The sequence below is a fragment of the Puma concolor genome, chromosome B4 (genome assembly GCF_028749965.1).
Source record: "Puma concolor isolate L17-30 chromosome B4, mPumCon1.1.hap2, whole genome shotgun sequence".
Taxonomy (NCBI): domain Eukaryota; kingdom Metazoa; phylum Chordata; class Mammalia; order Carnivora; family Felidae; genus Puma; species Puma concolor.
Genome location: NC_141673.1, coordinates 126,670,013 through 126,696,826, shown reverse-complemented (window position 1 = coordinate 126,696,826; position 26,814 = coordinate 126,670,013). Strand labels below are relative to the sequence as shown.

General features: G+C 39.5%; 1 protein-coding gene across 1 annotated transcript in view; it reads left to right on the top strand.

Annotated features, from left to right (window-relative positions):
- The window catches only part of MRC1 (mannose receptor C-type 1), a 100,191-nt gene extending 79,025 nt beyond the window's left edge, over positions 1–21,166 (top strand). Inside the window, exons 22-30 of the mRNA XM_025930988.2 lie at positions 589–755; positions 3,636–3,738; positions 7,543–7,775; positions 10,169–10,334; positions 11,531–11,680; positions 16,573–16,686; positions 17,623–17,787; positions 19,004–19,045; positions 20,196–21,166. Coding sequence (XP_025786773.2) covers positions 589–755; positions 3,636–3,738; positions 7,543–7,775; positions 10,169–10,334; positions 11,531–11,680; positions 16,573–16,686; positions 17,623–17,787; positions 19,004–19,045; positions 20,196–20,446 — 1,391 coding nt within the window. The 3' untranslated portion in view covers positions 20,447–21,166. The remainder of the gene's footprint in view (positions 1–588; positions 756–3,635; positions 3,739–7,542; positions 7,776–10,168; positions 10,335–11,530; positions 11,681–16,572; positions 16,687–17,622; positions 17,788–19,003; positions 19,046–20,195) is intronic.
- Positions 21,167–26,814: the final 5,648 nt, after the last annotated feature.

The window sequence follows — 26,814 nt, the reverse complement described above, 5'->3', positions numbered from 1 at the left end:
AAAGGAGTTTCAATTGGGTAGTTCTTTGGACTCGGAAACCCAAAGTAGCGAGAATTTGACAGCCTCGCGCTTCTCGTTTTGACAAGTAGTTTTCATTTTCAGAAATTTTCTGGATTAAGAGCTCTCTTTGCCCCTTAGTTATTATAATTAGATCATCTTATTTAAAGAAATCACGACACCCGATAACTCATAAGATGACTGTGTATGAATTAGAAACAACACCTCTTCCTGCAGAAGGCAGGCAGTCACCCCCAGATCGGGGTGTATGGAACGGAGAGCCGTGTATGGGATGGGCTTGAGCCACCCTTTCCTCACTGCCATTGGTCAGGGCACAGCCCAGACAGCTATCTGCCCTGGCCCGGAGAAGAACCTAGACCCGTATGACGTAAAACTTGCCAAAGTACAAAACTGAAACTTTAAAGTGATTTTAAGGTTAGACTGTGTTTGTTTTCATGGTAAGTACTTTTAAACAATGAAGATGTTAATCATGGATTCAGTATTTTAAAATTCTGTATTTTGAATACTTTCCGTATGTGGAGTATTGCCCCCCCCAGGTTTTAAAAGTATCTTGTGCAACTTTTCTTTCAGCATTTCTCACCTATCACATGAAGGACTCCAAGTTTAACGCCTGGACTGGGCTGAATGATGTGAATTCAGAGCACACGTTCCTGTGGACGGATGGTCGGGGAGTTCATTATACAAACTGGGGGAAAGGTTACCCTGGTGGGAGAAGGAGCAGTCTGTCCTACGAAGATGTAAATATCCGTTTCAGGTCACCTCTCCGTACACTGTCAGCCTGCTTCGTCATATTAGTGATGAGTCTTCTTTGAAAAATCGACCAGAGTTCTCCCTGATCTGGTTCATTCTTAACAGTTTTTAAGTGTTTCAGACTGAGCCGGCCTTGAGAGAAGGAGTATAAATTGAATTCAGAACTCTTCAGCTCGTGGGGCAGCTGGTGGGGATCCCAAGGGATGGCCAAGCCGGCTCCACTCTGGGTCTCTGTCGTAGTCATGATGTGCACTTGAGCCCAGAGTTATCAACTTTATTTGTACCAGCTGCTTGTAAATTCTTGATGCTTGTAGTGTTGAGGGTTTATGCCCAGTACCTACTACGACTAAAGATGCCATCCTCATCATTATCATGACTGAGCTGCCATTTGTAGACTGCTTGCTATGTGCCAAACAGTGCCCTAGGCGCTCTTGTACGTTAACCTAAGAGACAGATGATTGTTTCTTTATTTTAGTGCTTTTAATCTTGTATCACTGAATAGTCAACTGGTCAATATTAAACAGCACACTAGGCATTGAGAAAAACATGAGCAAAAGACTGTGTTCTTACCTTAAAGAAGCTTACACTTATGTTAGACCTCAAGTCTTTTTTTTTTTTTTAATTTTTTTTAACATTTCATTTTTGAGGGACAGAGACAGATCGTGAGTGGGGGAGGGGCAGAAAGCGCGGGAGACTCAGAATCCGAAGCAGGCTCCAGGCTCTGAGCTGTCAGCACAGAGCCGGACGCGGGGCTCCAACCCACGAACCGTGAGATCATGACCTGAGCCGAAGTCAGATGCTTAACCGACTGAGCCACCCAGGTGCCCCTTAGACCGCAAGTCTTATATGGGAAAGAAGATAGTAAGGAATGCAAGTGTATAATGTCAGGATCCCTTATAAAGCCCTGTGTAGTTAGCAGGAAAGAACTTACTATGGGACGGAGTGATCTAATCAGTAAACACTTACATAGGGAGACTTTCATCTGATGCAGAGAAGGAGCATGAGAAAGAATCAGTGAGGGCTCTTTTCCTTAAGAGGTTTGAGACAATGATCCAGAAGTTAGGTGAGGGTTGGGGAAGGCCATGCTAAGTGAGTGAAGCAAGTTAACTCTTCAAGAAAAAGGCACCACGTGGGTTTGGGCAGGAGTAAATAGCTCTGGTAGAGCAGGGCTTTTATACAGAAAAAAAGTAGGAGAAAACTTTGAAATGTTGAAAGCAGAATTTAGAGAAATTTAAATGCCGCAGGAGTGAGTTTGGCTTTGTCAGACGGGCAGCAAGAAAAGGTTAGAGGAGAAAAATGATCTGATCAAAATGGCGTGTTTGTGATTATTAATTTGGTAGCTCTGTGTAGGGTACCTAGTGGTTTTCTGTGGAGAAATTCCTTGAATCTTCATTTACATACATGAGGGCTAAAAACTTACTGAAGAAGATGAAGCAGAATGGAGTGATAGGGGATTTGCTGGGAACAATTTCTGGATGAGAGGTGAATTTTGTGTAAAGCACACACACACACACACAAAAATCATTACAGCCCAAGTTTCTTTTTTTGTCTTGGGAACCTAAAGACAAGCAGAAACAACAAAAACAAAATTTGTAATCTCACCACCCAGGAAAAAACACTGTTCATCTTTCGTCGAATTTGTTTCTAGACGTTTTCTGAGCGCAAAATATAAAGTCGATTGCACGGAAATGGAATCAAAACACACAGACTGTGTTGTTACAATTTCAGGAACTTGAGAGGATTAAATACAGTGTGATCGAGAGGGTGGGAGAGAACTCTTCGTGCGCATTTTGTGGCGGAAACATGCTTGCTGTGTCCAGGCTTTCTGGAGCAGAGCACAGGCTGTAAGCCAGGGTAACAAGATAAGAAGAGCTAAGGAGGAAGATAGGGATGATAATGATAATGATGGCCCATCTACGTGTTGGACGGGGAGTTCCTGGGAGTTGAAGCTCATTATTCGAACTGACAGATTCAAGAAGCCCAACATGTGATAAGTCAAAATCTTCATCTGACATGAGATGAAAACTTTGGCAGGTGCAGATTTCATGACTTTATGACTTGCTTTGGCTCATAGACCATCCTATGGAAGCTAGATGGTGCAAACATATCCACAACACAGAATAGAGAACTCTTTCCAGCCTGGCGTACTTCCCTGTAAGATCGCAAATAAGATGTGAAACTTTCTAGCTCTACCCCAGCAATTTGTTCTGAATCCATAATGATGCTTTTATAAATTAAATTAGCAATGAAAAATGTAGATTATACTTATTTCCCTTTAACAGCAGGACACCTATTCTGGGGGTTGAATCAGGGGAATTTATGTGGAGAAGATACTGTATTCTCCTAACATTTGGTTGCTAAATTTTGATAGAGATTAATAGAATTTCTGATAGCAAAATTTCTCAGACCTGTCTCTAAAATTACCCAAATCTACCGGGTTGTTAATTAAAAATAGCAAGAGTTCACTGTGAGAGATCCACGCGGAAAGTGCGAGCTGTTGCATGGAAAGTAAGGAGCAGCTGAACATACTGTAAATGAAATAGGGTGATGAAGGGGCACCTGGGTGGCTCAGTCGGTTAAGCGTCTGACTTCAGCTCAGGTCATGATCTCACGGCTTGTGGGTTCGAGCCCCGCATCGGGCTCTGTGCTAATGGCTCAGAGCCTGGAGCTGCTTTGGATTCTGTGTCTCCCCTCTCTCTGCCCCTCCCCCCCCCAAATAAATAATGAAACATAAAAAAATATATAAAAAAATAGGATGATTAAATTTGGAGGTTAGGAATGATGGATTTTTTTGGCTCATTAACGAATTGATTTAACAATTACTGCTTCACACTCCTTTTTTTCCCCCTTTCTCCATAAATGTACAGGCTGACTGTGTTGTTATTATTGGTGGGAAATCAAGGGATGCAGGAAAATGGATGGATGACACGTGTGACAGTAGGCGGGGCTACATATGCCAAACACTTCCTGGTAAGTTCTACCAAACCTCACCTGCCCACAAGAGCTGGGGTTATTTAATATTTCTTATAAAATATTAAACCTTGAAAATATTAAAATTGAGAATCTTCTCAATTTTACTGTGAACACTAGACTGCTCTAAAAACATAAAATTTTATTTAAAGAATAAATAAATTTATAATAAATAAATAAATAAATAAATAAATAAATAAATTTATTTAAAATTTATTTAAAGAATGGCACCTTGACAGGTTTGTTTCTCACCTCAATCCATGGATGCCCGTGACAGATGAAAAGGGTGACGTTTTCTATAAACTATTCATGAGTGTGCCCCTTCATCCATCCGAAAAGTTTTATGCAGATTACACTTGGAGCTGGAACTTTTTCAAACTTGGTTAGAACTTTAGGGTATTTGCCTCCCTGTACCTTTTTAAAAATGTCACGGAAAGAATACCTCAGTCATGCTTGCATAATTTGAGAAGCATTGACATAGAATATCATATATGCCTCCTTGGTTCTATATTCTCTGCCTTTAAAAATGTAGATCTTGGGGCGCCTGGGTGGCTCAGTCGGTTAAGCGTCTGTCTTCGGCTCAGGTCATGATCTCGCGGTCCGTGAGTTCAAGCCCCGCGTCAGGCTCTGTGCTGACGGCTCAGAGCCTGGAGCCTGTTTCAGATTCTGTGTCTCCCTCTCTCTCTGACCCTCCCCCGTTCATGCTCTGTCTCTCTCTATCTCAAAAATAAATAAACGTTTAAAAAAAAATTTTTTTTTAAATGTAGATCTCGAGGTGCCTGGGTGGCTTACTTGGTTAAGTGTCTGACTCTTGGCTTGGCTCAGGTCATGATTTCATGGTTCATGAGATCGAGCTCCATGTCAGGCTCTGCACTGAAAGCACACATTCTGCTTGGGATTCTCTCTCTCTTTTTCTTTCCGTCCCCCCGCTGCTCATGCTTGCTCACTCTCTCGCGCGTGCTCTCTCTCATTCTCAAAATAAATAAAAGAAACTTTAAAAGAAACATAGATCTCTCTCTTTTTAAAGCTGTAATTTTTAAGGAATCTCTACACCGAACGTGGGGCCAAACTCACACCCCCAAGATCAAGAGTTAATTCATTATGAACTGAGCCATCCAGGAGCCCCTAAAAATGTAGATATCTGCTTTGTGTGTCATTGTTTATCCTAGGAAGCCCTACTATCATTTAATGAAAATAAAACAGAAAATGTACATATGTACTGAGAATCAGGATGATGGTTGTATGCACTTTATGGCTGTTTCCAGTGAAACAAGAATACAATTATCTAGCTCCACAGAAAGAGGACCAACAATGAAAGGTGGTTTAGAGATGAGGGAGGGGATAGCGTGGACTGCTATCATCCTAAGAACAATTCTTAGAGTTTGAATTAGAAGGTGTTTGTTCTCCTACATCAGATGGATTCTTCCACACTTTCTGGGGGATCAGGGAACTCAGACCAGCTCATGGCAATGAGTGAAAATCACTTAAGATATTTTCAGATGACTGGAAAGTACCGCAGGAATCCTAAGCGTTCATTAATTCAGGAGCTTTTCTCTCTCCGCTGTGTCCTTATGGCACCAGAATCTTGGGCCACGAGAAATGCCAAACATGCCATCTGTGTCTGTGTGTCGAGGAAAGGAGGGACTGTCCTTCCAGGAGTGAATGACGGTTTACAAGCTTTTTAACAATTTTTTTCTTCTTCTTATAAGCATAAGTGATAGACTATTTGCCCCCAATAAAAACTTATTAAAAAAATAGAAAATATTTATAATCCTATTCACATATACATTCATGTTTTTATGCATACGTATATTCATATATATGAACAAAAACCCACTGTTTTAAAAAACACATAACACCTGTTCTTTGTTGACATTTAGAAAATGCAGAAAGGCATAAAGAAGGGAAAAAAATTCCCCACAATCCAACCACCTAAAAATAACCTCTCAATATTTTAGTTTTCCCTTATAATTGTTTTATGAATGTTTTCATAAACAAGCAAGTTGGACAGATGAGCTGTTTCCTAGCTGCATACATTCCGCCACGAAACTTTTTTTCAGCTTGCCCTCGAGCCTCATTTGCCACTTTTAGTGGTCCTACGATTTTCTGGTGCTGTAAAGACAAACCCAGACCTCCCCAAGTTGGGAGACAGTAAGATTGTTCAGTCTCTGTACCATTGGAGGGTGCTGGCCTGGGTCGCTTGGTTTAAGGATATTCTTTTACCAACACAAGGTGGCAGCAACAGCAGAAGAAAGGGGAAACTGCCCTTGCTGATACAAAGTTGTCACCATACCAGGCGTAATCAAAAGAACATTCGGCATTTGTATAGCGACGGGACAAGACAGATGGTGGATTAGGTTGGTATACAGTGGAACACATCTGAGATTTAGCCAAGACAAAATTGGTAGGCAAGGACATCTAGAACCCTAGGCCAGGGGTTGACAAATTTTTGCTTTCTGTAAAGAGACAGATTGTAAATATTTTAGGCTGTAAACATCCATTCTCTGTTGCTAGCATTCTGCCGTGATATTGGGCGATCATAGACAACATGTAAACAAATGAACATAACTGTGTTCCAATAAAACTTTATTTGTGGATACAAATCTGAATTTCATATAATGTTTACATGTCACAAAATATTATTCTTCGATTTTTTTTTTTTTTTTTTAATTTGTCAACCATTTAAAAGCCATTCTTAGCTCATAGGCTACAGAAACAGACAACAGGCTGACATTTGCTAACCTCTAACTCTAGGGCATCTGTTAGGGGACACAAAAAGAAGCTCTTTGGGGGAGTCTATACAGTAAGTGGCACAAAGGATAGGTTGGCCTAAAACAGCGATTAGAAATCCATGCTGGGAAGGGCCCCTGGGTGGCTCAGTCAGTTAAGCATCTGACTCTCGATTTTGGCTCAGGTCGTTATCTCATGGTTCATAGGGTTGAGCCCTCTGTCCGGCTCTGTGCTTACAGCTCAGAGCCTGCTTGGGATTCTCTGTCTCCCTCTCTCTCTGCCTCTCTCCTGCTCTCTCCTTCTCTCTCAAAAATAAATAAACATTAAAAACAACAACAACATTTAGAAATCCATGCTGGAAGACTGAGGAAAAAGCTTCAGAAAGCCAGAGTGACTGTGGCTTAGAAGAACTCCAGCCACTGAGTCAGTTTGGTCAAGGCATGGGGGTGCCTGGGTGAAGGGCGTAGGCAATCATCAGTAGGGATAAAGCATGATGGTGTGATAGGGGTTAAATGAACCGGGGACTAGTATCTGGCTTCGTGCCAGAACTTAAATCAGTCTCTTGAAGGTGCCTTACTAACGGGTGGAGCCAAATAGACACACATAGATGCAAATTCATGGATAGGGTGGGACAGATGGAGGAGGGGAAGGAAGATTGTTGATGACCTTGAAATTTGACCAAGATGGTAAAGTAAAAATTAGTAATGACAGGATGATATATACTCTTTAATTTATGGGATTAAACTGTGTCATTTCTTCTGCTCAGATTCTACATATCGTTGAATTTACGAGCCTTTTTTTTTTAATTTAGAAACTTGCTTACATATCTATATTAATGATCTGGATGCAGTTTGGAAATTATTTAAGTTAACCAGGCATACTGATTAAAAATCAGAGCTTTGGTTTTTGGTGTGAAATGGCTTAGGAAATATTTTTAACACCTGATGGTTTGGATTTATGCTATTCTGATTGTTTTTATAATGGAATGAGATATGGTAATAGATATAGTATATCATTGACACTCTAAGTAATGCTTATTGATAATGCTAATGAAAGATAATATTTTTCTTCCAGACTCTTCCTTGCCTGGTTCTCCAACAACAATTCCAACAGATGGCTTTATTAAATATGGTGAAAGTAACTATTCACTCATGAAATTAAAGTTACAGTGGCAAGAGGCGGAAAATTATTGCAAGCTCCACACTTCCCTTATTGCTAGCATTCTGGACCCCTATAGTAATGCATTTGCATTTATGCAAATACAAAAAGTTAACGAACCCGTGTGGATCGCCCTGAACAGTAACTTGGTAAGATGCTGGAAACATGCGCAACTCGACACGATTTATAAATTGTGATGAAACAGGATTCTCTTTCTGTTCATTCTGCTGAGCACTCATTAAATGTAAGACACTGTGCTGGGCAATGTGAATGATACTAACATAAACTAGACCTCATCTTTCAAGGATCCAGTGCCTTCAAGGATCTAGCAAGCTAGTGATATATGTCAGAGATCAAATTAAATTTACATAACTTAGATTAACTTTCACACTGCTTTTGAATATTAAAATTAGATTCTGCAGCTCAACACTCTCATGTATTAACTTATTTCTCTCTAGAGTGTCATGCTTACAGCTATACCATGGGAATCAAGAAAGCCGATCAGGGGCATGGTTCCTGGGTAATGAGGACACTTTTTATTTTTTTTTTTTTGTGGCCAGTCATTCTAGAGTTGTGAGTCCTGAAGTTGTGAAGCTTCTGTCCCTGTGCGAAGAACATCACTGCAGTCGTTTCTTTTATTCCATAATAGAAAAAGGCAGGTTGCCAGTGGCAGAGAATTGGGGTGGGGGACACAGAACTAAGAGTGGTGATGGAGTTGCTAAAATATTCCTAAAATGAGTCTTCCCTGATGCCCTCTGATGCATCTGTCTTTTTTTTTTTTTTTTGATGTTTATTTTTGAGAGAGAGAGAGATACAGAGCACAAGTGGGGGAGGGGCAGAGAGAGAGAGGGAGACATAGAATCCGAAGCAGGCTCCAGGCTCTGAGCCATCAGCACAGAGCCCGATGCGGAGCTCGAACCCACGAACTATGAGATCATGACCTGAGCCAAAGTTGGACGCTCACCCGACTGAGCCACCCAGGCGCCCCTGTGATCCGTCTATCTTCATCCATTTAGCTAGTCAACCAGCAAACTTCCTAGTAGAAGAAATAGAAATGTCAACACGTTACTAGGAGACAAAGCCAGAAATGTTAAAGAGAGGTATCTAAAAGTGCTGCAAGAGAGAAAAGGGATCAGTTGAATCAGGGGAGAGGGCCAAGCAGGTTTCTCTGAGAAAGCGAACTTTTTTGATGTGGCCTGGGATGGTGGAACATAAGGAAGGGGGTACCAGGAAGAGAGAAATGGACGGAAAGAGATAAAACTGGAAAGTAGGTTGGCGTCAGATTTTGTAGATTTCCTAATGCTGCGCTACAGAGATCAAAATACACACTTCATGCGAAGAGTATTTCCTAAGTAGGGAAGTGAATACTTAAAAGTAAGTAGTTCCATGCTGATTTCTGTGAGTAAACTTAGGCAAGACATTTTTATGTCTGTGTTGACTCTATTTTTTAGTAATTAATTTGCTTGTTAGTTCACTCATTCCCTTCTTACGCACAGGGTCACAATTCTTTCATGAGTTTAACATAAGGTTTTATTATTTTTAGAAGGATTAAGTAGCTTTTCCACTATACCGACATTTATAACGAAAACAGTACTATTATCTTCCTTACATCTATAGAATTAAGGACAACGTAAGCATTATTTGATTAAATGTGGTAGAATACTACAAAATTCCAACTTGAGGTAATACATGGTTTTGATTTTGTCGTTAAATCTTTGGTAATTGGCTTGGGAAATTAAATAATGCAGTTAAAATGGGACCCATGGTTCGGTTTCAGAATTCATTTATTTCATTAATATTATATATCATCTGTTGTTAGACATTGCCTGTCAAATCTTTTAGACTGGTCAAAGGATATTATTGATAAGTACTGTTTTTGATGTGGTTAAATAATTTGATGTGGTTAATTAATTAATGTGGTCAATAAATTTTGTTCCACTAAATTCAGTAAGAAGTTAAGTGTGCAAGTTGAAAAGAACAATCTGCTTTTTAAAAAATACCCAGAAGTATTTGTTATAGTTGAAAGACCATCTCCCTGGAAAGCGTGGCACCTAGGCTCCTCTGTTATCTGTCGGATCTTGCCTAAGTCATTTGTCACGTGTGCTTTTTCAACAGCTGAACAATGAGGCGATTAGAAGAGATTAGTGTTTCTCTCCAAGGTCTACAAATTCAATGAAAATTACTTAATTTTATTGTCATTTTAGTGTTGATATAATAAATATTTTATTGGTCCTGAAGACAAAATTTGTATTTCACCCTGAAAACCTGCAAATAAAACATTTCATAGAATAAGACATAGGTTTTTAAGTCAGTGTTTTTCAAATTCGCTTTCAAGGATGTATTTGTGGGGAACTCCAAGAGTCCCTCTAAAAGAAAGGGCTCTCTCTACTGAATTTCAGTTGGTAGGAACGATTTATTCCCAAATGTTGAAGATTGTTTGTCAAATCACAGTCTAAAATATACTTTTACTCCTCACTTGGTTCTTTCGGTGTTTTCTAAATGAAGCAAGACTGCACGTTAATTGTTGTTTTCGTCTTTGCAGACCAATAATGAGTACGCTTGGACTGATAAATGGAGGATGAGGTACACTAACTGGGCTGCTGATGAGCCCAGACTGAAATCAGCATGTGTTTACATGGATCTCGATGGCTCCTGGAAGACAGCACATTGCAATGAAAGTTTTTATTTTCTCTGCAAAAGATCGGATGGTAATTGAGTACACAAAAACAATCAAGGGATTTGAAATTTCCTCAATAAGTGAATACACATGACTTTTGACATTATTAAACAGTAACGTCTCCTGGTTAACTTAATAAAATAATAAGGGGCACCTGGCTGGCTCAGTTGGCTAAGCATTGGCTCTTGGATGTGGCTCAGGTCATGATCCCAAGGCTTCATGGGTTCAAGCCCCGCATTGGGCTCTGTGCTGGCCGTGTGGAGCCTGCTTGGGATTCTCTCTCCCTCTCTCTCTCTCTCTTTGTGCCCCTCCCTGACTCTCGCTGTGTCTGTCTCTCTCAAAGTAAAGAAATAAACCTTAAAAAAATAGCTTTAAAGAGCAAGATAATAAAACATCTTCCTTCACATAACAGAAGACTAACTTGATAATAAGCAAATATACATAGATCCAAATAATGGGGACAGAAAATTTTCTTCATGGCTAGAGTTTATTTGCACTTTATAAACTTTTGAATTTTTATTTTTGAGATTATGTGATGTCAGATTTGTCAGGCAATTATGACTGGTTTTTATGTCGACAGCACATCTGTATCAATATAATTTTATCAGACTACATATCGATTAATGAGAGTCAGTGATATGAAGGTGATAATTTTCCTAGAATACAGTGAAGGGGGACTCCCTTTGCAAATTATTTTTTGGTAACTTTTTTAGGAACTTAACACCTTTGTAAATATTTATAGATCTGCATTCTTCATGATGATGGCAATTGATTTCTATTCTACCAGAGTAGGGTCTTCTGAAATACATTTAAAATGAAGAAAAGAAAAAGATCACTAAAAAGAACACCCAATAACAAAAATGGCGGATCCAAATGATTACCATTAGAACTTTTTTAAAAAATGGAGGGGCGCCTGGGTGGCGCAGTCGGTTAAGCGTCCGACTTCAGCCAGGTCACGATCTCGCGGTCCCGGAGTTCGAGCCCCGCGTCAGGCTCTGGGCTGATGGCTCAGAGCCTGGAGCCTGTTTCCGATTCTGTGTCTCCCTCTCTCTCTGCCCCTCCCCCGTTCATGCTCTGTCTCTCTCTGTCCCAAAAATAAATGAACGTTGAAAAAAAAAAAAAAAAATGGTGATGGGTGATGAAATTTTCCTGAGCTGCTAATCTTTTATTCTACATAGTAGAGAAACTTCATGCTTCACTTTGTTTTAAATGTCTTTTTATTAACAGAAATCCCTGCCACCGAACCTCCACAACTGCCTGGCAGGTGCCCAGAGTCTGAGCACACAGCATGGATTCCCTTCCATGGTCACTGCTACTATATCGAATCTTCATACACAAGAAACTGGGGCCAGGCTTCTCTGGAATGTCTCCGAATGGGTAGGTGCCACGTTTACTGTAAGAAAAATCTCCTAATCACCTAGTCCGGATTACCATGGTACTTAAAAACACTGTACATTAAAATCCTGTGGAATGTAAACACACCAGCTTATTCTTCTTGTTAATTTCTGTTGTGACAGGATGGTCCACATCATGCCTCCCCAATGTAATTTATAACATTACAGCCTCAAAATTTTAAAGAATTACAGTAGAAAAACAATCATTTGCTGAATAAGTCTTTCTCACTTTCTGCCCTAGTATTCTTTTGTTCTGTAGTTTTTTTTTTTTTTTAATGTATATTTATTTATTTTGAGAAAGAGAGGGGAGGGGCAGACAGCTTAGCATGGAGGCCAATGTGGGGCTTGATCCCACAACCAGGAGATGGTGACCTGAGCTGAAATCAAGCATCAGACACTTAACTGACTGAGCTACCCAGGCATCCTGCTCTAATATTCTGAATTGTTAGGATTGTCATTCTGAGTTATCTAGAGTGTCATGCATTGCCTTCTGACCTCCATGGTTTCTGTTGAGAAATCACTGTCAATTCTCGGGAGGATCTCTTGTACATGATGAGTCACTTCTCTCTTGCTGATTTTAAAATCTCTATCTTTTGACAGTTTCTTGGGGATGTGGATTTCCTTGCGGTTATCTTACTTGGAGCTCGGATAGATGTGGAGCTTGCTAGATGCATACATTAATGTTTTTCATCAAATTTCAGAATTTTGGGGGCCATTATTCCTTCAAGTATTCTTTTTGCCCATTTCTCTTTCTTTTCCTTCTTGGACATCCATTATGTATATTTTGATCTAATTGGTGACGTCCCACAAATCTCTGAGGCTCTGTAAATTTTTCTTATCTTTCCTCCATTATTCAGATGCGATAATTTCAACTTACCTATTTTCGTGTTTTTGTGGTTACTTCTTTTGCTTAATCAAATCTGCTGTTAAGCTACTCTAGTGAATTTTTCCTTTCAATCATTATAATTTTCAACTCCAGAATTTTAAGAAATAATTTGTATCTCTCTCTCGATATCCTCTACTTAGTGAGACGTATCTCATACTCTTTTTTCATACTTTAGCCATGTTTTCCTTTAGTTCTTTAACATAGATGATTTGGTCTTTGGTAAGTCGAAGGTGTGACTTTCTCGGGAACAGTTGGTATTTACTCCTTGTCTTGCGTATGGGCCATACTTTCTTGGTTTTTTTTTTTGCATTTCCTGTGATGTTTTTTGTTGAAAATTAGACATTTTAAACAATATGATGTACAACTCTGGAAATAAGGTTCTTTCCATTCCACAGAGTGTGTTGTTTTTGCTGTTTTTTTTTTTCTTGTTCAGTGATTTTCCTTAACTATTTTTGTAAAGTTTATATTCTTTTTCATGTGTCATCATGGTAGTTACTGCTTAGTTAGTTCAGGGGGTCAGCTAATGACAGCTTCCACACTCATACAATAGTTGACAACTCTGCCTTAGTGGGGCGCCTGGGTGGCTTATTTGGTTGAGCATCTGACTCTTGATTTTGGCTTGAGTCATGATCCCAGGGTCGTGGGATGGACTCCTGTGTCACTCAGCATGAAACCTGCTAAGGATTTTCTCTCCCTCCGCCCCTCTCCCCAACTCAGCACACTCTGTCTCTGAAACAAACAAAAACCCCCAACAACTCTGCCTTAGTGCTCACTTCCTTCTTGCAGATCCTCAAGGTTAGCCAGAGTGAGAGCTTAGAAATCTCTCAGATTTTTTGTAAATATGCACATGTACACGCCCCAGTGCATGTCTGTGGCCTTCTAGAGTTTCAAGAATGGATCAAAGCTTTTTGGAGCTCACTATGGACATCTTATTACCATTTTTCCTTTTAAGCTTTTGTTGTTGTTGTTGTTGTTGCTGCTGTTTTGTTATTCTTTTTTCTTCAACTGTTATCCCTGCCTCAGGCACCTGTGATGTTAGATAATTGCATGAACACCTTCAGAGACAAGACCCTTTACATTTGGAAGAGCTCTGAATTGGGGCAAATAAAGCCAAAGCTTTGCAAGTCAGACTTTCCAGGGAACTGTCAGAGAGATAAAATAACGGAAATTCTTTGAAGTGGGACTTCACAAGAGCTCCACCGCCATTCTGATTATTCTAGTGGTTTCTAGGCTGCTAGTTTTCACTGTGATTTGGGAGCTGTTCGTTTTTAAGGTGAACAGAGAGCTGAGGGTAATGCAGTGAAATTAGAACAAGTTAAAACATCATGAAGTTCACTCTTAACACAAAAACTGAATTTTTTAAGATAAGTATCGCTGGATTGTTACACGCTGTTTATTAATCTTTACGGTTCCGAAATTTGTCAGTGTTCTTACTGCTTTTGTAGAGGATTGCCGTGGATACTTTCTCTCTCTCTCTCTCTCTCTCAAAAATAAATAAGTATTTAAAAATAAATACATACATACATAAATACATAAGTAATGAAATTTTAAAATTGCAATGAAGATGGAGAAACTTTGTTTCCAATTTTAGAGGACTGCATTTTCCTGTAAATAAAATGAATGACTTTCACTTACCAAAATATGTCCTAAATATTTCGAAATGGTTATCATCCCTGAAATATATGAAACCATGGAATATGTGACTGTGAAATAAAAACACTAATCAAGGGGATAATCCAGGACCCAGTAACATGGGATGCAGGCACACGGCTAAGTGTAGGTTTTTGAGATCCAGAAGGCCTGGATCATGCCATGACCCTACCCTCTCCTATCTTCAGGATCTTGACAAATTACTTAGCTTCTGTACTTTTGGTTCCTTATCTATAAAGAGGGGGTAGTGCTCATTTGATACGGTTGTTGTAAAAGTTTAGGGAGATCATACTGGTAAAGCACAAGGCAAAATGTCTGGCATGGAGTACTTAAAATATATTAGTGGTTATTATTAGAAAGCTATAGTATTTTACTATAAACTCTAATGCTGACGCTGAGTCAACCCTAATGTAGTGTAAGGTGTTGGTGCCATAGTAATCTAACCAGTCTGTCAGTTTCCTATCTCATTTTACTTTCTACAATCCCATACCTAGAGGGTCAGTACTCCTCTAGGGCACTGCATCATTCTGCTGCCTGAAAAAAAACCCAAGTGTTCTTTATCACCACCCTAAATACCAATCTCTTGCCATCTGCAGTGAGGCCCAACCCAAGTCTTTTTTTCACCTGTTGGTCAGATTAGGCCGGCCAAACGGAGCCATCTATTAGCACTCTAGGCTCCTCCCAGTAGATAAATCTATCTATCCGTCTATCCTTTGTCTAACTCGTCTCACCACAAACCAAACATGGGAGAGTCCATGTACCTGTGCGCCATGTTCCTGAGTAAGCACTATGCTTCCCTCCCTGTCTTTTCTCTTATTCCTTCTCTTCTTGGAATGATTTTCTATTCTTTCTACTTGAAATCCTATGCTTCTTACAGATTGAATTCTATTTTTCCATGTTCCCCTTTAGTTGTTTCACCTAAAACAAACCTTCGGTTTGACATGTCAGTTACATATTGTACTTATTTTCTCTTCTAATGCATCTGTCTATCTGTCTATAATGTCTCCTGAACCATAACCTTGTTGAGACACACTCTATGAAAACCTGAATAGACATCTTTTCCAAAGAAGACATGCAGATGGCCAGCAACACATGAAAAGATGCTCAACGTCACTCATCATTGTGGAAATAAAAATCAAAACCATAATGACATGGCGAATGGCCAAAACCTGTCAGAATGACTAAAATCAAAAAGAAAAGAAATAACAAGTGTTGGCAAAGATGTAGAGGAAAAGGAACCCGCACGTGCTGTTGGTGGGAATGCAAATAGCTACAGCCACTATGGAAAACAGTATGGAAATTCCTTAAAAAATTAATAATAGAAGTGCCATATCAGCCAATAATTCCACTATTTGGTATTTACCCAGGGAAAACAAAAACACTACCTCAAAAAGATATATGCACCCTTATGTTGTTTGCAGCATTATTTATAATAATCAAGATGTGGAAGTGTCCAGTAGATGAGTGGATAAGGAGAATGTGGTACACACACACACACACACACACACACACACACACAGTGGAATATTTCACAGCCATAAGAAGGATGAGATTGTGCTTTTTTTGAGACAACATGGATGGACCTAGAGGGCATTTTGCCAAGTGAAATAATTTAAAGAAAGATAAATACCATATTATCCTATGCAGAAATGGGATTAAAAAAAAAGAATAAGTAAACAAATAGCAGAATCAGAATTATAAATACAGAGAACAAACTGACGGCTGCCAGAGGGGAGGGAGGTAGAAGGTTGGGCAAAATGGGCGAAGGAGGGAGAGAGAGAGAGAGAGAGAGAGAGAGAGAGAGAGATACAGGCCTCCAGTTATGGACTAACAGCAGACAGACGTGACTGACAGAGTAAAATCAATAAGATTAGGCATTGGTGTTGGAAAGGGTGGAAGCCAAGAGTGATTCTCAGGTTCAGGCTCGAGCAAATGGGAAGATGATGACGCTACGTACCGACAGAGAAACAGTTAAGGAGGAATAAGATTTCTAGGAAAGGATTTTATGAGTTTTGTTTTGCACATGTTGAGCTTGATGTGCCCCTGAAACATTAAAGCAGGGTTTTCAAAAAGAAAAGACGCATTGTATTACTCATCTTCTCATGTCCTTCAGCAACTCATTCGGTGTTTGTAACGCACATGATGCTTAAACCATCATATTTGCAGAATAGAAACTGAAATTCTTAGAAGTCAAATGTCCGTTCTTTGAAATTCTGTCCCTTAAGTGGAGAAGTCGGGGTGATTTTTATTACTTCTAAGATCAATACTGTCATTACAAAAATATTTTTAGCTGCTTAACTATAGTTCCATCATTGTGTGTGTGTGTTTCTACATTGCAGGCTCTTCTTTGGTTTCCATTGAAAGTGCTGCTGAGTCAAGTTTTCTGTCATATCGAGTTGAGCCACTTCAAAGCAAAACCAATTTTTGGATAGGATTGTTCAGAAATGTCGAAGGTAATTTTTGCGGCATGATAATCACAGATATTTCACAGTGGTGTTTGCAAAACAAGTTTTCAGCTCCAGAAAGTCTTGCCTTAAATAATGATTAATTGGTGAAGAATTTGAAAATTCAAACTCATATTTTCACTTACGATAAGAACTGAAATTTTAAATGACTCACGTATTATGTATGCTATCTTGGAAGCTGCCAATTAAAAGAGTGTTTTCTGTAGCTAAGTTAATTTAAGAAACTTTAAAAAGTATTTTCTATCTTCAGAAAAAAATTAGGGGAGGATAAGTATACGTATTTGTACTAATTTGTTCAACGAAAGCTGTATAAGAGACATATTCTTTTCAGGGTTTTTTCCCTATAATAATTGGTCATTATAATCTTGCAAACTAAAAGTCTGGTTGTAAACAACTATTAATTATAGTTTAAAATAATATGTGTAGGGGCGCCTGGGTGGCGCAGTCGGTTAAGCGTCCGACTTCAGCCAGGTCACGATCTCGCGGTCCGTGAGTTCGAGCCCCACGTCGGGCTCTGGGCTGATGGCTCGGAGCCTGGAGCCTGTTTCCGATTCTGTGTCTCCCTCTCTCTCTGCCCCTCCCCCGTTCATGCTCTGTCTCTCTCTGTCCCAAAAATAAATAAACGTTGAAAAAAAAAATTAAAAAATAAATAAATAAATAAATAAAATAATATGTGTAGAAATTTTGCACGAATAGGTAGAATTTATTTTAAGATGGGTGATTTGGGGAGCTGCGTAAGTGACCCAGTCGGTTAAGCATCTGACTTTTGATCTCAGCTCAGGTCTTGATCTCAGGGTTGTGAGTTCAAGCCCCGGGTTGCACTGCCTGCATTGAAGCCTATTCGAAAAAAAAAACAAAAACAAAAAAAAAAAACCCAAAGGTGATTTTTAACTTCTGTTTTCATTGACTTAATTTGACAACCAGGAATGTGGATGTGGATAAACAACAATCCAGTTTCCTTTGTCAACTGGAACACAGGAGATCCTTCTGGTGAACGAAATGATTGTGTAGCTTTATCCGCAGCTTCTGGATTTTGGAATAATATTCACTGTTCTTCCTACAAGGGGTATATTTGTAAAAGACCAAAAAGTAAGTAAGAATGTTCCTTGTGGCCCATATGTTCACAGGCCATCATTTCTTTTAAATATCAAGATGTCATATGTGGGATTATAATGTGATTTTACATCCCTTGCAAGCCCTACCCCAGTGTAAGTGAAAAACCCACTCTGCCCTGGTGCTCAGCTATCCACAGCTCTGAGTGAGCAGAGAGTTGCCTGCTCAGCTGACATAATGATGTTGGTATATCAGTGCATTTCTAATGGGATACCCACACATAGGGACTGTCAAGTTGTAAGCGGTTTGGAGAGCCAGTTGACAAAGTCATCCCCACCAAGGGGATAGGGTCAAAGTTCCAGAGAGTTCTCAGATTTTGTTATAGAATAAATCGTGGAAGACCAATGAAATCTCCTTCTGAGATTAAGTGGCAGACCCTGTGAAGACACAGTTTGGGGGAATTAATAGTGTGATATGCCCACGACGTGGTACTACCTAAACTCTAATATTTTCACGCCAGTCCACTTTATATAACATCCTTCCGAAGAGATAAAATTAATTAGGGAATCTATTTAAATAAATGAATTAGGTAAATTAACACTCTCTCCCCAATAGATCTTGTTATTTTGGAAGTAGGTAGTTCCTCAGTCTGTTAAAACTCTGTTCTGAGACACCACACTCTTTGGTGCAGTGTTGAAATCTTAGTTTACTTTTCATTCCAACACGCTGTGGTACCTTAGGCTTCAGTGGGCCAATTTCAAAAGATCTAGCCAAGAATACATGATTATTGGATAGATTGGATAGATTTTGAGTGTCAGTATCAGTGGCTCAAATGCAACTCACTGGATCGTATTTTCAGGATTTCCATTGTATTCAAACTCTCCCTACAACTGTAGGATGCCGGTATAGTATGTATATAGATAGATAGATACATACATACATACATACATACCTACATACATTCATACGCATAAGTCTTGTAGCCTCTATCATCTATCCTATATCGTATAAGTCTTGTAGCCTCTATCATCTATCCTATATCATATATTATATATATATTGTATCCTATCTATACATACATGTATCTATGCGATACATCTATATCGTATCCTATCATATCGCATCATATCATATCACCATGAACAAAATATGGAGGACTCCATGTATCTGTGAGCCAAATAATACTCATTATCTACATGCAATTATTATGGGTTTTTATAAGTATTTAATTGATTTCTTATTTCACAAACAGTTGTTGATGCTGAACCTACTCATGCATTAATTACCACAAAAGGTAAGACCATTCATTATGAAATTTTAAGATCTGTATTAGTAATGTATCAATACAGTTTGCTTGTTTTAACAACCATGATAATCCCTTCCCACACCCCCCCTGTACTCGCAGTAGAATTGCTTGGGGGTACATTAACCTTTGTCATTATGTCATCAGCCTTCCTCGAATGATGCTCTAGAAAAGCAGGCCTTGGAGTCAGGTCTGAGTTTTTACCATAGATATTACTGAAGACATTGCTGTGTTGCAGAGCTACCTTTTGGAACCCACGGGGGAAATTTCTCTCGAATCTTTGTGGGTTTTTTTTTTTTTTCATTTTTTTTTAAAGCAACCTTTTAAATTTTAAGTTTATAGACAACCTGAACGTTAAGGTTCTTTACAATTTTATAGACAACTGATTTATTTCACTTACTGTGTTAGCAGCTAAAAAAAAACTCAAAGTGAGATTTAGGGTTTGCCTGCCACCTCCTTATTAACCTTATGGGTGCTATTTGTTTAATTATACTCATGATTTCAAATTTCCACTATTCTGATTTTCTCTTTTCCCTATTTTTTCTTGCTTTTTAAATGTTTATTAATTTTTTTTAATGTTTATTTATTTTTGAGAGAGACAGACAGACAGAGCATGAGCAGGGGAGGGGCAGAGAGAGAGGGAGACACAGAATCCGAAGCAGGCTCCAGGCTCTGAGCGGTCAGCACAGAGCCTGATGCGGGGCTTGAACTCACAAACCGTGAGGTCATGACCTGAGCCGAAGTCGGACGCTCAACCGACTGAGCCACCCAGGTGCCCCTTTTCTTGCTTTTTAAAAATCATCATTATTATTGCTAGTCTATGTATCTTCGTATGATGTATTTGTCATCAGCATTCAGTTATTTTCAAACAGCGATAAATATTTTAAAACATTGATTAACTAAGAGATGAAATATCCTTGCAACCGAATACTAATATTAACATTTAAAATAATCCTTCATGTTACCTGGACTCCTGTGTTCATGTCCTGCATTTCTCTCTGACAAACGTCAAAGAACATTTGAAATGAAAGAATACATATTCTTCGTTTAGTTTTTCCAAAAAGAAAGTTGTATTGTTCTTCATAGCATTCTACCTTTGGCCTCCCTCCATCTTTATCCTAATGAGTTTGCTTATTTCCAGCTGACCCCAGGAAGATGGACCCTTCCAAACCAGCTTCCAACATGGCAGGAGTCGTGGTCATTGTGGTCCTCCTGATCGTAACAGGTGCTGGCCTCGCTGCATATTTCTTTTACAAGAAGAGACGTGTGCACTTACCTCAAGAGAACACATTTGAAAACACTCTCTATTTTAACAGTAGGTTGAGTCCAGGAACTAGCGATACAAAAGATCTTGTGGGCAACATCGAACAGAATGAACATGCAGGCATCTAGTCTCATAATGTGATTTTGATATATTTGAATTTCATAACATTATACTAAAATGTTAAGGTTCTTTAATTCAATGTGATTGTCTCCTTTACAATTAGTACTGTATTGCACTGGCCTGTCCTTTTCCTTTGCCTAATTGAAGAAATAATCGCTCATTTTCTAGTCTGGCAAGGTATCTTCGTGAAAGAGAGGTAATGATATTGATGACCACTTCTAAAAATATGTGAGGTGAACACACAACACCATAATACCAACACATTTAAGCCTCACTTGTGTGTTGGTAGTGTCGACTGCCTGTGACAGAGTGATTAGAAGAACCCCAAACACCTAAGCTTTCTAAAATAGTTTAAGGTGCTCCCAAAGAAATGTTACCTATTGAATTATAATTCGGTAATTAGAAAACCATTTTGAAAATCAAGTACACGTAACTTGTTCTTTGTTGTTTCAGGTAGCATAAAAATTTAGTCACATTTTCCTCTTACCAATCCTGACTTTTACATCAGTTATTTAGAATTGCATTTGTACATGTGCAGAAAGAATGAGGCAGCTGAGAACCTGTTTTCCCCTAGCAGGGTTTTCAAGGCTGAATATTGCAAATGTGTTCTTTGTCCTGTTATATGTATATCAGGAATGCAAAGATGTGAAATAAAAATGTAAATTTGCATAACTGGGTGTACTTAGATAATGTGAAATAAACATCAAAGACAAGGTCTATTTATAATATATTTGTGTTTTGGTGATCTTGGTAAATGTAAATTTTCTTTTAAGTGTGACTTATTTATCTATTTTCTTTATACTGGTCTTTCCTCTGAAAATAAACAATTTATTACTAGATAAATTCTTTAAACTAGACCCTCCATCTGTTTGGAAAAGACGTGTTGCTAAAGCATTATGTACAAAATGAATTTTTTCTCATGGTGACTTACATAATTTCCCCAGATCTTCATCTATAGCATTGATGCCACTCAGAAGTCCACAACCAGGGGCGCCTGGGTGGCGCAGTCGGTTAAGCGTCCGACTTCAGCCAGGTCACGATCTCGCGGTCCGTGAGTTCGAGCCCCGCGTCGGGCTCTGGGCTGATGGCTCAGAGCCTGGAGCCTGTTTCCGATTCTGTGTCTCCCTCTCTCTCTGCCCCTCCCCCGTTCATGCTCTGTCTCTCTCTGTCCCAAAAATAAATAAACGTTGAAAAAAAAAATTAAAAAAAAAAAAAAAAAAGTCCACAACCAAAGGCACTGTTACTGAGAATCAGATCTCTAAATATCTTTTTGTCACTTTAATAATTCCTTTTTGCTTTTAAAAATTTTACCTTAGGGTCACCTGGGTGGCTCAGCTGGTTGAGCATCCAACTCTTGATTGCAGCTCCTGTCATGATCCCAGGGTCATTGGATCGAGCCCCATGTCAGGCTCCATGCTGAGTATAGAGCCTCCTTGGGATTCTCAATCTCTCTCTCACTCTCCCTCCCCCACCCCCATCTGCCCCTTCCTGGCTCACACACACACACACACTCTCTCTCTCTCTCTCTCTCTCTCTCTCTCTTTCTAAAAAAAGAAAAAAGAAAAAAAAAGAAAAATTTTTCCTAAATAAAGCTTCACATACATGGTGTAATACCTGGAGGTTTTGCATCTCATGCAGGGACTACACTATCAGCCCATCCTTGCCTTTCTCAAGGGACTGCTCAACGGGCAGGAGCTCCTTACCTGGGGTCTCTGGATGGGACTCCTTGGATGCCATTAAGGGGTCTATGAACGTCCAAAAAATTGCATGCAAAACATTGTACCAATTTGTGTTTGTGCCTTCTTTTTTTTTTTTCTGGGAAGAATATAGATTTTCAGGTAAGTCTGTAGTTCAAAAAAGATTAAGAAGCAGAACACTGGGTAGGGACAGGATGGACTTTCTCATACTCCAACTCAGATGAGTAACAGGTGGAAAGAAATAGGAAGTGAGAGGGAGGCAATTGTGGAAAAGGTTGCTGAGTACAAACAATTCCCTTTCATCCCTGAAACACGAGAAAACAAATTGCTTTTCCTTTCTTGTGAGAATGAACCATATTCAGTTTGAAGAAGTTCTAATGGAGATGATGGCTGTAGTGTCACACCTGTGTGTAGTGAACTGTACTACAGAAATGCCTTTCCTAATATATATATATATATATATATATATATATAGTACATATATAAGCTATATATGTTAGTACATATATATATATACGTACATATATAAGCTATATATGTTAGTGTGTGTATATATTAGTGTATATATCAGGAATGCTATATGTATTCCCCTAACATATAATATATATTTTCTATATATAATGCTATATATAGAAATGCTGTATATATTTCTAATATATATACTAATATATTCCTAATATATATACTACATATTCTCTCTTTATATATATCCCTTTCCTAATACACATATTTGTATCTCTCAAGATACAAGAGAGCATTAGAAATGTTGAATAAGGAGGAGTACCTAAGTGAGCATGATTTAAAAATTGTTGACACAAGTCCTTTTCATTATAACTGAGAGCTGCATCTTCACAGAAAACATTTTGGGCTTCAAACATGTATCTCGGACTTAAATGTCTTACCTTTGCAAGAAACATTCCATAGTTGGCAGAGTGCTGAGCCTTATACGTCCCACTCACATTATCCCCTCAAACATAAATTGTTAGGTCATTTGTATCTACGCATGTATCCAAACACAATACTAAACTGTCAAGGGTATTTTGGGGGTGGGGGAGAGAAATATAGGGGGGAGAAGAGTAGTTGCATGCAGTTTTGGTTTTGATTATTATAGTTGAGCTGTGCGTCTTAACCAGAAATTCTATCTGGCGGTAAATGGTTAAGTGTTCTCCTCGATGGCTTTGCCCTTGTTTCAGGTTTGCATCAGCATCCAGCAGGTGGAAGATCCTTAAGGATATTGTTTTTCCCCAGTTGAGCTCATACCATGTGAATAGTCTGTAACTTGAACTGTAAAACTAAAGCTGAGATTTGTAGACACCAGGAGACTTTTAATTCACTTTTCCATATTCGCTAGTGCATCTGTCTGAATATCTGCCCGTTCACTTGGCAGATATTTCTGGAGCATCTATTACATGTGCTAGGCATTCAGCTAACTCCTGGAGATTCAGATCTGGGTCAGGACCAGTGCCTGTTCACAAACGGAGGTGTAGACACATCATTTTACAGCGATGTGGGAATGCGCTAGTAGAAATACGCCTAAGATACTTTTTCAGCTTTATTGAGGTATAGTTGACATATAACATTGTGTAAGTTTAAGATGTACACCATAATAACTTGATATATGTACATATTGTAAAATGATGACTTCAAGGTTAGGTAGCACATCCAACCCCTCACATAATGACAATTTGAAATACACCGAAGATATTAATGGAACAGTGACGGACGCAGACGTGGTTTCAGCAGTGTGACAGCCAGGTTTCATGGGCCTGAGGAGTTACCTTGGGTGGGGAGGGGCACTTTTGAAGAAAAATAATACAAAAAAGTGGTACAAAAGTGAAAAATCATTCAAAATGAGAAAAGAAGTCATGAGAAATTACAAATTTTTAAAAGTCGGCACGTACAACGAACATCATAAATTCAGGATAATTGTACTTTAGTTTTAATAATTAACTGCTGATCTACTTTGTGTTTGTTTTCTAGGATCTACCCCGAGAAAGTACTACAGACTGGTAGCTTAAACAGTGGAAGTTTGTTTTCTTTCAGAGTTCCTACAGCTTACAGTTCTGGATGCAGGAAGTCCGAGCTCACAGTCGTGGTGGGGTGGTTTTCTCTGATGCCTCTCTCTCTGGCTTGCAGATGGCTGGCCCTCTACGTGCAGGAGTCCCTGCTGTTTCTATGTGTGTCCTACCTCTTCTTATAAAGATACCAGCTAGATTGGACTAGGTCACACCTTAAATACCTTATTTAAAAAAAAATTGTTTTTAATGTTTACTTGAGAGAGAGACAGAGTGTGAGCGAGGGAGGGTCAGAGGGAGAGGGAGACACAGAATCCAAAGCAGGCTCCAGACTCTGAGTTGTTCAGCAGAGCCCGAAGCCGGGCTTGAACCCACCAACCACAGGATCTAGACCTGAGCTGAAGCTGGATGCTTAACTGACTGGGCCACCCAGGCGCCCCAATGAAGACCTTATTTTTAACTTCATACCCTCCTTAAAGATCCTATCTCCAAATACAGTCATATTTTGAGGTCTAAGGGGTTAAGGCTTCAACATTTGAATTTGGTAGGGGTAGTGGGGACTTATTTTAGCGTATAACATTTTTTTTATTGTCCATTGTATTTTTCAGGGTTTTCCAGAGAAACAGAGCCAATAGGATATTCCTGTCTGTCTATCTATCTATCTATCCATCTATCACCTATCTATCTACTTAACTATCATCTATCTAAATGGAGAAAATTTAAGGAAATGGCTCATGCAATTGTGGAGGCCTGGTAAGTCCAAAATGTACTGGATAGGCCAGCAGGCTGAAGACCCAGGGAAGAGTTGCAGTGTGAGTCCAAAGGCAGTCTGCTGGCAGAATTCCCCTCATTCAAGGAAGGTCAGTCTTTGTTCTATTAAGGCCTTCAACTGATTAGACAAGCCTCACCCACACTAGGGAGGGTAATCTGCTTTACTTAAAGTCCACTGATTTCAATGTTAATCTCATTCAAAACTCCTTCATAGGAACATCCAGAGTAATGCTTGAGCAGGGCACCATGGCCCAGCCAAATGGACACATGAAATTAACCATCACACCCCTTTAATATGGCAATGGTTTTGTGATATTTTTTATATAAGGAATAGAAAGATAATAGAAGATAAGTCTTCAGCATGATAGATCAGAATTTAAAAGAATTCTTTGATAGTTTTAAGAGGTTTCTTTATATAACTTGTTTATAATATAGTATAAACTTCAGGGTTATAGTCAAATATGGGAAAACCTCTGGAATTTCATTTATATTCAAGCACTGTGGTAATTGCAGGAATTTCTACAGACTGGTTTCTGGTTTCAAATATTTCAAACATTGTTTCTTCTCTAAATCCACTTAATTGGGTCCTGGGTACACCAGGCTATGCTCACGCTGCTGAATGAGTTCTGGTTTCCAACCTTCCAGGCAAGGCAGGGTGACTGGGCACAGTGGATGGTAGGTACGTTCCTAGAAGCCGTTTGTGAGGCAGCTGTTTGACGCGGCGACCTCACTGGTTACAGTACTCAGTTAATCAAACATGGATCTAGCTGCTCTGTGAAGGGATTTTGCAGAAGTCGTTAAAGTCCCTAATTGGGTGACTTGCAGTTGTGCGGGCCTGACTTAATCAGTTAAATGGTCTCAAAATTGGACTTAGGCTTTCCCCGGGGTAGGAGGTGGGTGCAAACTCCTGCTTTTAGAAAACAGCTTTGGCCCATGGGGTTCCAGCTTGCTCCTGTCCTTCCCTTACTGATGGCCTGCCCTGTGGCCTTCACACTTGCTTAGCCAGTCCGCGGCAGTTACATGAGCCAATTCTTCTGTCTCTGTGGATGTTTCCCTATCTACTATCTATCTATCCATCCATCCATTCATCCATCCGTCTGTCCATTATCTCTCATCTTAATGTTTCCTACTGGCTGTCTTTCTTTGGCTGAACCCTGACTGATATACCATTTCTATACTGACAACCACATAAATATATTATTCCATTAAACCAACCAAATGTGTCCCAAACTCAAGGTCCCTTTACCCTGATTCCCCCAAATGCCCATGGTCACTCCCACACTACTGGACACAAGAGAAGAGGTCATTGGAAGGGTAGTTGAAGTGGAGAGTCTGAAATAATTAGGGTTAGAATATCTTACTTCTACCCATCTTATTTTAGAAACACATCCTCAGTGTGAAAATGCTGCTAGGGCCTGGTCCACTGGCGTGGCAGGGAACCATGCAAGTGAGGGCCCCCAAACTTAGGCTTCATTTGAAAACCTCACTAGAGAACCCATTCTGAACGTCAGGAGTAGTTTCTGAGAGAGGTGTCACTGGACTGGAGACCTGAACGCAATCTGGTGAGACGAGAAAAAAGAGCAGGGACGCATGGGTGGCTCAGTTTGGTTAAGCATCCAGCTCTTGATTTCCGCTCAAGTCATGATCTCGGGGTCGTCAGATGGAGCCCTGGGTTGGGCTGCACACTGGGTGTGGAGCCTACTTAAGACTCTCTCTCTCTCCCTTTGCCCCTCCCCTGGGTAAGCACATGCGGATGCCCTCTTCCTCTCTCTCTCAAAAAAAACCAAAAAGATGAGAAAAAAGTATCTCAGTGGGGAGGGGGGAAGGTCGGAACAGATGGCAGACAGAGGAAAACTTGAGCAAAACCACTGAGATGAGAAACCACTGGTCGCA